This window comes from Psittacula echo (assembly GCF_963264785.1).
Source record: "Psittacula echo genome assembly, chromosome: 9".
NCBI lineage: Eukaryota > Metazoa > Chordata > Aves > Psittaciformes > Psittacidae > Psittacula > Psittacula echo.
Genome location: NC_137745.1, coordinates 7,475,019 through 7,489,332, shown reverse-complemented (window position 1 = coordinate 7,489,332; position 14,314 = coordinate 7,475,019). Strand labels below are relative to the sequence as shown.

The window sequence follows — 14,314 nt, the reverse complement described above, 5'->3', positions numbered from 1 at the left end:
GTATTTGCATTTACTGGTCAGTATCAGATAGGAAGCTGGAAAACTGCTAAGCAAAGGTCAAGAGGATTAGTCAGGGAACAAGACCCATCTGAACCAAGGGCTTGTGAGTGGGCAGAGCTAGAAATTGAAGAGCCACAGGAGACTCATGGCTTTCCAAGAGTGTGATGAGGTTATCACAGCTGGAAGTCCATTAGGTTTATAGCATTTTGGAGCTCTAGGCTAGGGGAAAAAGCGTACTGTGGAGGCAGTATCTCCTGTGTACACTGTTCAGGGAAAAACATGGGTTTAAATAACTGTATTGATGTCCTGTAAAGTGTTGTGGAATGGTGTTTTGTTGTTTTGGTTTTTACAAGGAAAAAATCTCTCAGAGTTTCTCTTTTCAGTAGACTGGAGGCGATCACTGAAACACACTTTGGGCAATGCCTCAGAAAATTGTGTGTGTTTTATGTGACTCTTTCTATGGTAAAATTTTATAGAGATTAAACTAATGAACTGATCTAGTTTTAGGCACATGCTGTTAGATGAGGTGTTTTACTAAGACTTTTAACTGCAAATTAAAGGTCTGCTAGAAGGGCAGTTAAAGTCAACAGAAAGTTTTATATCACATCCAACCAGGGATGACCCACATTTTGTTGTACTTAGCGGTACATACAGCCTCAGAAGGCTAACAGCAAGGGAGGTAAGCAGTCTTTGTTGAAGCAGCTGAGCTGGACATCAAATAATCTCTTATTTATTACTATGGCTTTAAAGTGCAGAATATCTTTTCATGGATAAATGTGCACATACTTGTGCAGCTGTCAAAAGCAAACATTGTCTTTGGATAAAACCTGAACTGAAATGCCACAGGTGTTCAGTCTGGGTTGGATACTCCATTTGTTATGAGCTTAATTACAATATCTGTTCATAGAACACATCTGAACCCTTGAAGTAAAATAGAAATTGCACTATCTTGGGTTTGGGAGATTAACATTTTTTGGTATCCAAGTTTTAAAGAAAAGAGGTTAAGTTTTTCCTTCTAATAGTTGTGGCAGCTTGTGTAGTAGTGCTGTTGTGGGGAACAAACAAGTGGTCTTGCTCTTGAGAAAATCTACTGTTAATCTCACTGTGAGAGAGATCTACACGTATATAGATAACAGTAGTTTCTGATGTGTTTTTTTGTTCTTTCTTTGGTTACAATAGCCACATATGTTGCCCAAACAAGTTTTCAGTATTTTATTGTAAGAATCCAATCTAAAGCTGGTCATTGCGTTCTTGTTCACTGTATTTCTGCTTTAAGATTCCACTTCTTCCACCAAATTGGGAAATTGTTCCAGTACTTCATGGGGGGGAGGTGGACTGTGTGCAATGTTCCCAAAACCCTAAAGTTTTCCTGGAAAGCCTGTGAACTCAGCGTATGTGACTTGATGGTTTTGTATCTGGCTTTGCTCTGTGACTTGGAAATTCATCTTGCAAGGGTTTCTAGTATGCGCAGTTCCGACTGCTGTCTCAGCCGCTCATCCTTCCTAAAGCCCTCTCCTCCCAGTCTTCTGTCTCCAACATTAAGCAAAAGGTTTAAATGCAGTTCGGTTTTTACCTATTCTATTATTCTACTTAAATATGCCCTACTCAAAACTTGTACCAAGCCACATGAAGGTCCAATAGCTCATGAAAACCAATTTTTAATTCTACACTGTCTTAAGCTGAGCCATTCACCCAAGGGAACTGACAGGGAACTGATGGGTGTTCTGTTTCTAAGCAGCTGAGTGCCTCTACTGACCAGTTCAGAGGTTGATTTTGATGCTAGCCCTTGACTTATGAAACTCTCAGACTGGGCTACATCTTCTCTTTGGCAGTTTCTAAAATCAGATACCTTTGCAAGTAGCCATGAAAAAAGCAGGTATAAAACAAGATGAGTTGTAGCCCAGCCAAACTACTTGCTATAATGTGAAAGTACAAATAAGACAATGAGGTATTTGATTAAAAGTGGTGTTTGTGTGGGGGCGACCCTACATCCCACATCTCCCATGACTTATTTCAAAGTAGATTTTAATACCTTTGGCTTGTGGTATTTAATATGGATGTGCACATTCATATGCAATAGTCATCTTAATCCACACTGTGCTTTTCCGTAGCTGTTCTGGGCATGCAGCATAGAGCACTGCTGTGCCTTTGTGTGGTAGGGCTTGAGATGACTGATGTGGGGCAGCCCCTGAGCGAGAACTGCAGCAATCAGGTTAGGCTTGGGTTGAGATCATCTGTAATGAATGTTCTGTGAGATTAAAAATAACCAGTTAATAAGGGTGCTCTGTAATTAACCAGTGTATGTATTTCATTTACCCTCCTCAGCTTTAGCCTTTTCAAAGAGGAACAGAATTTCTACTGAATGTAGCTAGGACAATTTTTACATAGAAGAAAAGTGGTCCTTTTGAATTAAAGGTGTGTGTCATCGTCGAGCGTTATCTAGACTTCTAAAAATGCATATATGAGAGAAACTGAATATAAATGCAAGTATCTAATCACCATGCTAATTTACTTTTAACTAATTCAACTTCCTATAAGTCACATACACACACAAATGGCAATTTTCATTCACTTCTGTGCCAATATTTAAAAGCAGAACATTACAGTGCAATCTCATTACTACAGCTTTATTGATTTATAAAATTGCACTTTATTACACTAATCCATATATTAGAATAAAATTGTGTGTCGTTACAGCTAAGGTCTTCTCACCAAGGAGGTACATAGTTTGCTTTTTCATCAGTAGTTCACCATTTCAATTAGTGGATGTCATGCTGTTGGACTCCATGAACACAAGATTAATGGCAAACTCATTAGTTCATGAAGTTTAATCTTCTTGGTGGGTGTCCCACCTCGTGGGAAATGAGAGGGATTTGGCTGCAGGTGTCTGGTGAGGTAACAGCAATCACTCAAAGAGAGGGATCCAGAAAGCGAGCTGCTGCTATTGCGAACCCAAGAGCATTTATTTCTTATGTTTTATTTGATGACAGAATGCTCTTTTTTTCCTTAGAAGCAAGCAAATAAATGCTCTGAAGCACGCATGGAGAGGTTGTAGCTGCATTAGCAGCTGCTACACTGCAGTAGCACCATCAGTAGTGCATTCTCAGGTCATGGAGGTGCTGCTGAATCTGAATACTTGGCATTGGTCCTTAGGTCCTTTTTAAGTGGCTTTCTTGGGGGATGTGGCAGGGATTTTTACCTTTACTTCTTCTAGTCATCAGGTAACTATCAGTATCTTTAAATTGATGTTACAGTCAAAAGTAAACTGCCTCATGCTTAATTGGCTATATGTAGTCATGGCATAATGTTTGGTGACACATACAGGCAAGCTTGCAAAGCCCCAATGCAGCAGCAAGTTATTTTTGTCCCTTTTGATCTTTTAGGGCCTGATGCTGATCTGTAGGGTTTCCTAAATCCCATTGATTTCTCTGGAATTAGGCTCCTGAAAACCTTTGAGAGTCTGGGTCTGGCTGATCTTGTGCTATAAAATGGAAACAAACTCACTTTCTCTACCTCAAAACGCTGTAAGGATAAATGTGTTGAAGATTATCAGTGCTCTTACTCAGTGGCAGTTAAGGCCACAGAAATACCCAAAATAGATTTAAAAGGGACAAAAATAACTTGGTGCCTGGAGAGTATACAAACTCTGAGCTGTTGCTGTGTGGCTTGGCTGAATCATTTCCCCAAGGAGACTCCAGGCAGTCAGTACTTCTTTGAGAGAAACGGACAGGGAGATGCAATTGGATGTGGTGCCTCGGAAAGGGTGAGGATGGCTGTCACATGCACTGAGGGTTGACCTGCCGTTACTTGTCTGCGTGGCTGGCACAGTCCTTTGAGCAAGAGGGGATCCTCTCAAGCTGCTCCTGGGGGACCCAGCTTTGGGACCTTAGTGTGGCTGGAAAGGCTGGTAAGAGGAGATAGTGAGCTCTTTGTACAAATCCCTTCCACCTCCCCCTGTAGAAGGAAAATTACTTTAGACCACAGCCACAGAATGCATTCCTCTGAAATGTGTCTGTAGAAAGACAGGTTTGCCTTGGTCAGCTGTTTTCTGGGTTTAATCAGTCATTCTTGCTGACCATCATGACAGAAAGTTGCTTTTAGAGCTGCAGTTATCTGTGTGGCCAGGAAGAGTCAATCAGCATCTGTTCCTGCGCATGCATCATTAACAGAGCTGTGAATTAATTTCTCATGACAGACCACATTCTCCTTTGGACTGAATTTCTACTCAGCTGCTGACACTTTGAATGCTTGTCTCATTCTTGTGGTTTATAGATATCAAGTCACTGGCTAGTGAAGGGATAGACATTGAAAATCCCAGAGTAAGCTTCCCAAGTTTGGAGTTTCAGGAGAAAATTGCATTTATAAGTTAAGCATGTTTTGGTTTGTGACAGAGCACGCCTCTCTGGAACCTTCCTATTTTCATGTAGTTATAACTATAAATTACTTATTACTATAGGAAAGTGGGATCACACGTGTATATAGCATATAGTATAGCAGTGTCCAAATACAGTTCCTTTTACTGCTGTTGGAAAAAAACCAGTAGCATTAGTTTGGATAACTCTGGAAGTCAATGAGATGAAGTAGTTCTGTGTGCAATGTTTTCTTAAAGACAGGTTACACTTTATTTTTTGTTCGTGTAGATAAGGCTGCTTCTAATACTGCGCTGCAGATAAGCTCTGACTTAAGCTTGGCTGCTAATCAGGTTCCCTCTTCTGGAGACAGACCAGGTTGTCTCTGTCTTTTCCCTTCTCTGCTCGCCGTTAGCAGATCTGTGAGGTTTGTCCTGCCTTGCAGTTATCTGGCACCATAGGTGACAGATGCAGGAGAGCCAAAGCAGGCTCTGCAAATTATCCTGTGACATGAGGGAAGAAGGTGACCTCTAAACACTATGTAGAAGGAAGGGGGCTGTTTTTCTACTATGTTTCTTCCTCGGTAGAGGAAGATTTTTTTCATTGTAGGTAATAAGAGCAGACTCTTCCTGCTGAATGAAAATCTGACTCTTGCTGAATGAAGACTCAAGGACTGAAATACCAGGTTTTGCGAGCAATTACAAGAAAAGCATCCTTACTTCTAAGCCACCTGGAAACAGTCTCTTGGCAAAGCCCCACAACAACTTGGCAATGCAGCTTCATGAGTCAGTAGTATCTCTGCACACTTCACATTAAAACCTTATTTACTATACTTCTGTTCCCTGTTAGTAATCATCAGTGCCTTGAGTTTGTATAAAATATGCTTGTAGCAAGTATATCATTACTTTGAGTGTACAGCTCACACATTTGTTGTCAAATGGAGGTGGTCATTGAGAGATAAGAAGCAAATGACTTGGTTTTGATCGGCTGTATTTTGGTGGCTCATGAGATTATCACTGCCAGCCAGTGGAACTGGATAAGGAGTTTGTAGAAATCATTGTTTTGCAACTGGAAGATATAGGTGTTCTGCACTGGAGAGGTCAACTTCTAAATGACTTGCTAGGGGCTATTTTGGTGTACGGTAACAGAATTACTGCTCAAGAACTGTTACAGTTTTAACAAGAAAGTAATTGAAGTGACTACAACCCCTTTGAAGTCTTATTTTTAGATTACAATAGGCAAGATTTTGATTAATTTAGCAGCAGGGCATCAGTGGCTATTAACAGCTTAACATGAGACCCTCATAGATTGATAAGTAGCTGAACAGCCCCTGAATCACATATTAACAATCTGTCCAGACTATATAATTGAGGCTCATGTTGGGTAATTGTCAGTGTGGTTGATAGGCAACACAACAGCAGCAGTTATTTGTCTTTTAAATTGGCACTTAAATTATTCAGAATACTAGTTGATAGTCATCAGTACATCTGAGCCACAGCTCCGTTTTTGTAGGCATGGATGACAAGATTTAATTTAGTTAACTTAAGTACACCACTGGGCTCTGCTTGGGCAAATTTATCTGTGTCTAAAAGTAGTTTCTCAAGTTTGGTCTTCAGCCCATGATGAAATCCCTCTTCTGTGGCCCAAGCGTTAGTGGTGCATCAATAAACTGGGATGCAGCTAGCTTGGATGTAATAACCAAACCAACACCTGGTATCTGAGCCACCCACGTTATATGTTGCATTACCTCCTCAGACCACAAGAGAAGGTAAAACCTGCAATGCTAACCAGTAGCTTTGGGGTTTTTATTTATTTTCTTAAGTCTGCTGTGGTTGCAGCAGATTTGAGCAATTCCTCTGTCAATTTAATGTCTCTAGCTAGTTTTATATGTTGTGGGGCATTCTAGCCAAATAAGAGTGAAATTTTATGAACCATTAAATGTGCAGAAGGAGTTGGTAACCACTCGGTTTCTCCTCCAGTTCCTTCTTCTTGTAGCATTAGCAATTCAGAGCTAGTCACACACTGGGACATAGCTCAAATTAATTAACTAAATTGCTACCTAATGGCAATAAGATTTGATGCCACTTAATATTTCAGTGCAAACGTGGCAGGCGGGTTAACGTATTGAAATATGATTGGCTTGCCTTTTCTAGTGGAGTATCTTAACTCTTGTTTGGGCCATCTACAGCACTCACTGTGCTCAATTAATTCTGCCATTAGCAGCGGTCTGACCTGCCGTTAGCTCTGATAAAATGTGCAGTCATCTCCATAGCCGTCTCTTTTAGTGATGACCATCCCTCAGTAAGGATGCTGAAATGCAGTTTAAAGGGAGGACACACACACACTATGCTCTGTACATAATTAAGTCACATTAATGATAGGAGACTTAATTACAATTTGGAGTTTATCAGCAGCCTGCAGTGGTGTTGGGCTGTGCACACACATACTGTGCAGTAGTTGAGCAGTTGTTTCAGGCTGTGGAAGGGCTCCCGGTGAAAGAAGATGCTGATCATTTGTAGTGTCCTGAGCCTGGGAAAAGTCACCGAGTTTTGTTTATGCCTCTTTTGGTTTTCTTTTCTTTCACCCTTTCTTTCTGCCTGCCCTCTCCCCCCACCCTCCTTGTGAAGCAACCCTTCTGGCTTTGTTGTAATGTGGTTTGTAATCATTGTACACATCCCAGATGGTTCATGAAAACTCTTTGAAATGCCATCTGCCAGGCGTGTGTCCAGCCGGCAGCCTGTCATTCTGCTACAAGAAAAACGGAGGCGGGTTTTCCCTTCCCCCTGCCCTTCTGAATCGCATTCAGTAACACTTGCTCAGATGTGAAGCAGGATAACAGCCCGAGCATCTGCAAGCAATCTTTGCTCTCGACAGCAACATGGGAAGTTGTTGGGTTTTTCGCCTTTGCCCAGATAAGATATCCTAACCAGTGTAGGTTTTATTTTCCCCTCTATTTGCTGTCTGGTTTTGTTGCTGAGGACCCACGCGAGGTGACAAATGTTATCTCTGTGATGTAATGTTTTTCTTTTATGCGGCGACTTGGCGTTTCTAATGCATTCAGCCTGTGTTGCAGGCAATCGCGCCGATAGCGAGCACATCTGCGATTTTTCGACTTGAACATATTCAGGAAATTAAGAACACTGAAATGAAACAAATAGATCCATTAAAATGGCTCAGAGGAATTACGGCAGAGATATAATTGTCATGTCAAATAGGCAGCCAGCGCTAGGAAACTGCTGACTGCAATTTCATCGCTATAAAAATTCAGAAGGAAAAAAATTATTAATAAATATTCTCTGTGGAATGATAAAGAAAAGAAGGGGTTTAAAAGATAAAGTAAAATGAGTCCTGAAGTTCCCTGATCTTTGTGTCTCCTGAATGTGTGTTGTCAGTTACTGGGAAAAAGTATGTCCCTGTCATTCGGCTTGCGTGCAGCATGGCTCGGGGTGACGTTTGACTGGTGCATTCATTGGATGAGGAGCACTACAGAGACTCATTCTCCCTTCCATTGTGCTCCAGGCATGGGACGGCTACAGCACATCATAGGATGTACTTATTGCTGAGGCTTTTAATTCTTCTTCCTTCCCTCTCATGTGGGTCTGGTTTAGAGGAAGCTTTCAGTGGTTACAGCCACGATGCTCTAGTGAGGGTCCTCACTGCCTGAACAGTGATGGTGCTCAGGGAGGAGATGCTGTGACCCTTCATCCCACCTTCTGGGTGCATGCACACTCCTTGCATGCCAGGGAGGGATCTGTGTGGGCATTGCCTGCCTGGCTTTGCTGCCTGCCTTTAGATGAAAACACAGGAACTTGGGAAGAGAAGGACGTGTGGTGCAGTTCCAGTCTTTCCTTGATCTAGATCTGTGAAATACATCCATCCTCTGTTACAAACCACTCAGTAAAAATCGCTGCAATCTTACTGTAAAGATTCAAGAATACAAGCACTGAAAAATCAAATCTTTTCAATTAGTAATGATTTATTCTGCTAGTAGGGTGAAGATACCCGTGACCATTTCCATCTCCTTTTTTGCCTTTCCTCCTCCTGCCTTTGCCCATTCATCCAACTCAAAGAGAAGGAATGGTAGAAAAAGAACAGGAGCTTATAGACCATAGAAGGCTGATGGTAAATAATTTAAGAAGAGTGAATTTCTATTTTGAATCAAGGAATGGAGGATGTTAGAGAAAGTGGATGTCTGTCAAGGAAATTAATCTAGTCATAGTCTTTCAAGGGTGTCACACTATCATGACCGACCTCTTGAACAGTCTCTCAGATGAATAGGGCATAAGCAGACTTTCCGCTTCCCTGGCACTTGAGGAAAACATTTGCCAGATGCAGGCATGGTAAATTTACGCTCTTTCAACTTCTGAGAGCTGGAATCTTCCCAATTAGTTTCCAGAAGCTCAACTTCTTCATACTTTCTTCAGTCCTTTCATAGAGGGTTCCATAAATTGTACACACTGATAAGGCCCAGCCCAGGGGCCAGAGGAGTCCCACAGAAGTGAGAAATCATGCTTCATTAAATGTTAGGCATTGTTTCTACGTCTCTAAAGTTATTCCCAAGCCAGCAGATTGGTTGCAGCCACAGCACTTGGACACTTCCAACTCTAACACTGCTGTTTCTTCCAAAGTTGTTTCTTGTACCGTCTGTAAATCTGTCATTTATGTTTATTCTTGGATGCACAGAATCCAGCCATCTCCTATCCCCAGAGTCACGGAAATAAAGGCTATTGAACAGAAATTGATCCTTACCAATTAAGCTGTGCTCAGTGACCTAAAATGCAGTGGCCCAAGCCACCTTAGCAAAAAGTCATGAAATGACTCATCTTATACCATGCTTCATAGGCCTGCAAATTGGTCAGAAGGGAGAAGAGTTTCAGAGCTGGCAGAGTAGAAGTGATCAGAGCCCTGCTTTCCATGGATGCTGTTTAAATGGTCGAGTGCTAGAGAGAGATGCAGTGTGAATTATTGCTCAAAAGAAAAGGTATTTCTTGAACTGAAATGAACAACTGAGGTGAACTTCTGTGAGAAGAGTTTGCAGGTTGTCTCCTTAGCGAGCATGTGTGAATGGTGCATCAAAACTCTCAGGGTACACAGAGATAAAATGTTAAGAAGAAATAAGGGAGGAAGGGTCTTATTTCTTCTTAATAGTTTAAGAATATTTTGTGAGATAAAGTGATATCAGAAATAATGGACACTAGAAAGAAGTTTCTTTCTCTGAAAATGCAGTCTGCAATTTTAGTGAAGCTCACATATGAGAGATTGTGCTAATAGCAGGCAGGTAATTGCTGACATATTCCCAGACACCAACCTTTCCAGCTGTGCTCCTGCATGTGAAATGGAAGATTTCTTTGCCAGGCAGCCTTTCTGAGAATGTAAAAAACATTGGATTTGGTGGGAACAACTCATATCGACAGCTCAAGATCTGTCTTGTCTTGTTTTCACATGGGCTCCTAACTGAAGTCTTTTGACACTGCTCTGTCTGGTTCACAGAGCTGTATTTTACAGACACTGTTGTATCTTTATGATCATTTTTGACTGTCTCTTTTACATCTTGAAGAAAGCAACTATACTAAGGTGCTAATTTTATCTTTCAGGCACAACCCGCCCTCCAAGAGAAGGAGAAGTGCCTGGTGTGGACTATAACTTTCTGACTGTGGAGGAGTTTCTGGAGTTGGAGCGAAGTGGGACCCTTCTGGAAGTAGGAACTTATGAAGGTATGGAACCACAGGCAGTGAAAAAGCACTTAAAATAACTGTGGTAGCACACTAGACTTGCATCACCCTCCCTTGAGTTAACCAGCTGAAGTGAGGACCTTGCTTTCCTTCCTAGTGCTCTACTTCCCTTGTCTGTGTGTAACCTGAGAGGGAATCCCAGTATTGCTGTGCTTTTGCCTTTTCCTTCCAAGTTGACTACCTCAAAAGACAAACATCAGTAAGGCAGGAATATCTAATATGAAATCCAGTAAAGAAATACTGAGGAAACACAGAGAGGCAGTGAGGGAAGATGCATCTGTTCTCTGTATGCTCTATGGCTCATCTCCTGTTGACTTGTTCTGCCCTCCTGCTGTCTCTCTTTCCCTTCATTTTCCCTGAGTACACATCCTTCATCACCCAGTTGTCTCTCACTATGCAGTTACATGATGCACTGCTTTTGGCCTTTTTTTGTCTTCTTTTTTTTGGATAATTGCTTCTAACTTCAGTCATTGTGTTGATTCTCTTTACAGCACAGCTTTACAAACAACAGCAGTGAGACAGCCAAGGGGCACTGAAATGTCACCAGGGTGAGAGCAGGGAAAAAGAGAGCTTTGACTTCCAGAGAAATGCAAGGCAAATTGGCCAGATTTGTGTAACTAAATCTGCAATCTGTATCCCCTTTACATTGAAAACTCCTTTTGGTTTTTGTTTGGGGTTTTTGTGTGTTTGCTTTTTGTTGTGTTTTTATTTTATTTATAATTTTGTTTTACTTTTTATTTTATATATTTTTACTCCCTGAAGAACCTTCAAATGTACCTTTTGAGAAGACAACGAAAAGAAATGTTACAGGTTTGAAGGTCCTTCCAGTGTACTCCAGCTCATTCATGTCATATTTTCACTTGCAAGAAGTTCATTGGGTCTTTCTGTAATTATTAGAAGTTGGAAGAAACTTATTCTTGCAGCCATTAATAAGAAACACGAAATACATTTCAAAATATGAACTACACACAAACAGCCAACGGTCTTTGAAAAATAGTCATCAAATATGAACAAAAAAGATTGTGACATGCGGGTTTGGTTTTCTAGCTCTAAAAATGCCTCCAAACACTGTTTGTTTAAAAACTCCCTTGTAGGGTCACCTTTAAACCTTGCACTTATTCACAATTGCAGTGTGAAACCTGGTTTGCATGAGGATGCTAAATGTATAACTTGGTTTCACTCCTCCACCTCTTCGAGCTGATTAGCAGCATCAGCACCAATGTTAACATTCCAGCAGCAGCACTTCTCCAAAATGAGCTTTTTCCTCTCTGTGTTTCTAATTATAACACTAAATTAGTTTTCTTTGTCACGGTGCTCGAAATAGATCAGCAAAAAGGGCCTCACCATTGCTTCCTGATCCTGATCGTATTTGTTCTGGTGACCTTTCCACTTGGAAAGACAAAATGGGTAACTGTCTGTAAGCTGGCTCCTGGGACATGCTGGGAATTGGTTTTCAGGAAGTGCTGTACCCATCTGGGATAGTTATAACGTGGTTGTTTCATTGCTTATGTGATTACATGCAGCAGCAGCTAAACTGTTTAGATTTCATGTGGTGTTGCTCTTCTGAGTTACTGAAGATGAGGTTGATTTCTCAGAAGTCTAATGCGTATTTCATTTCTGTGGGTGATAGAAGTGTCTGAACTTTAAGGGAATAATCTGTCAGAAGTGCTGAGAAGCGTCTTTCCTTTCTTGACATTGGTGACGCTGGTGCACAGTGGTTCTGGAGAGCTGGCCCATGGAAGGAAAAATCAATAAGAATAAAGCCAATAATGATGATGCATGTGTACACATGTGCATCGAGACACATTGCTATTTGATTGTAATGTGAAATAAATAAAGTTCATTTTTCACTTAGAGCTTCAAGAAATTATTTTGCTGCCTTCTGAGATTTCTTTAATGGCTTTGTTGTGCTTTTTTGGAAATCTTATTTTACAATTGTATTGATCAAGACAGTGTTAGTCTTGGTTAGCTCTTCGGAGATGGTGTGATTCAGTCTCAATGCAGCAATTTTGTCTATAAAGACCACAAAGTAAGTTAGACTTCTAATATCCAAATCTTAAGTTTATCGCCCAGCTTTATAGTCTTAGATTCCTTTAATTATAATTTGGTTTATGCTGCATTTTGCTCCCTTCTTTTTTTTGGGTTTTTTTTTTTAGATTTTCAGTGCACCACCATTGTTGACTGTATTTTTGCCCCTGCCAGTGATGGCTTATTCTGAACCAGAAGGATGGAACCCCAAAAAAAGGAAATAATCTTCTCTATCTCTCTTGAAGAACAATAAAACAATAGCTTTAATTCATGGCTTTTATTATTAATAATGCTACCTATTGTTCTGAGTAGGAATCAGTTGCAAAGACAGGGTTGCTTTTGATTATAACATAGTTCATAGACTCATGGAATGGTTTGGTTTTATTTAGGTTTAGATTAGGTAATTTAGAGTTGAAGGAAGGGGAATGCTATGAAATGGATCATGGAGATGATGAATGGGGAAGTTTTCATGTGCCCAGCAGTCACAAGCTCACATGGCTCAAGCAGGCTGATGGTTTGGGATCAGGATGGTCCCAAGGTCCCTTCTGGCCCTTAACTTGTAAGCATCTGCATGTGGTGGTGCAGGAGATGGAGGTATGCCCTGTATTTGTGTGCTCTGTTTCAGCCTGGAGAGGAAGTCTGACCCAAATGATCAAAGTAAAGTTTTGGCGCTACTGGATGACATTTGTTTGCCTCTTGAAGGCATAAAGCCACCTGGATACTGGCACTGGGGAAGACCTTGCAGGAGAAGACATAGCACAAGCATCTGTTTAGTAACAGTTACTGAAGAGAACTTCTGGAGAGAAAGATTAGAAAACAGGGAGCCATCAGAAGAGGAGTAATACACAGGACTGACGCTGATATGGATGCTATTGATCTGGAAAAAAAAAGATGAGGCAGAAGAGAACAGTTGGAAACCATAAAAGAGTAGGAGAGTGTATCCGGTTTTGAAAGAATAACCTGGGTTTTGGAAATGCTCTAATTGCAAAGAGAGAAATTGCAAGCTGAATAGGACAAAAAAGGTGTTGCCTACCTACTGGGCTGCACAATGTCAGTATTATTTGTTCTGGTGCACAGCAAATTGGTTCCTCTGGGCAGTTTTTTATTGATATCCTGGTGAATGCAGGCATGGCAGTTGCTTTTCTGGTCATCTGTGACCTGCCTGGTGTGTTCTGCACCCAAAATGCTCCAAAAATTGTCATCGGATAGCACAGGACATTTGAAATCTTTAATTCCTGAGGTTTTCAATTCCAATTTTAACATGGTGACTTTAAACATAACACCTAGAAACTCCTGGGGTTTTCCCCTATTGAAAACTTCATGCTGATGACATGAGTCCAGGAGCTGGAGCTGAAATCCTGGAAGACCTGCCCAAAGCTGTGATGCTGCCCCAGTGTTGGTGCTTTTGGCACCACATGTGTTCTGGTAAAGCTTCACCCAGGATGCTCAAGCCAGTTAGTAATTACTGTTGACAGTTAGGAAGGGAAAAATCTTTTTAGACTGTACATTGTTTAGGTCTTTGGTGAGTAGGAAATCATGATAATTGTAATCTCAGGCATTTATTGACTGCTCTGTCAAGGCATAAAATACCGATGGATGCATGGAAGTAATTGTGTAGATTACTAATTATTTAGCAATTACTCCTGCATTTGAGTTGTGAACTCTCACAGGGATCCCAAGGAAGAGCAGAACCACAGCTTCTAGATTTTATTCTCATTTCTTCAGCATCTGCTCAGTGGCTCTGGACAGATGAGGTAACTGCTCTTATACTTCATGCTACTGGCCTGGAGAATATTAAAACAGCACTTATTCCTCTCTTCATTAATATTTCATCAGATATCTGGTGCCTGCAGTTATCTGCTATTACAAATAGGAGGGAGAGAGTGGAAGTGATGGTATTTCAGATGGTTGTGCTGAATGCAGACGTGGAGATGGGTGCTATGCAGAGACACATAGGGATATTAGTGTTGTGTCTGAATTTTGAAGGGGGGGATAGCTGTGTCACTGGGACCTGGCAAGGCTGTATTAGTGAATGCCTGCCCAGCACTTAGTGATCCTCAGATGAAAAAGTGCTGCACTTTATAACATGTGAAGGGTTATTACATTATAGAGTATTATTGTCAAGGCATCATCTTTCATTCTCAGGACAAGTGTTATGTGATTGCCAAGAGAAGTAATAAGTAATCTGCATTAGTCTCATGACTA

At 41.0% G+C, this 14,314-nt stretch overlaps 1 protein-coding gene across 1 annotated transcript in view; it reads left to right on the top strand.

Annotated features, from left to right (window-relative positions):
- MAGI1 (membrane associated guanylate kinase, WW and PDZ domain containing 1) overlaps positions 1 to 14,314 on the top strand; it is a 345,222-nt gene that overhangs the window by 246,077 nt on the left and 84,831 nt on the right. Inside the window, exon 3 of the mRNA XM_080625535.1 lies at positions 9,944 to 10,063. Within this exon, the coding sequence (XP_080481661.1) occupies positions 9,944 to 10,063 (120 nt within the window). The remainder of the gene's footprint in view (positions 1 to 9,943; positions 10,064 to 14,314) is intronic.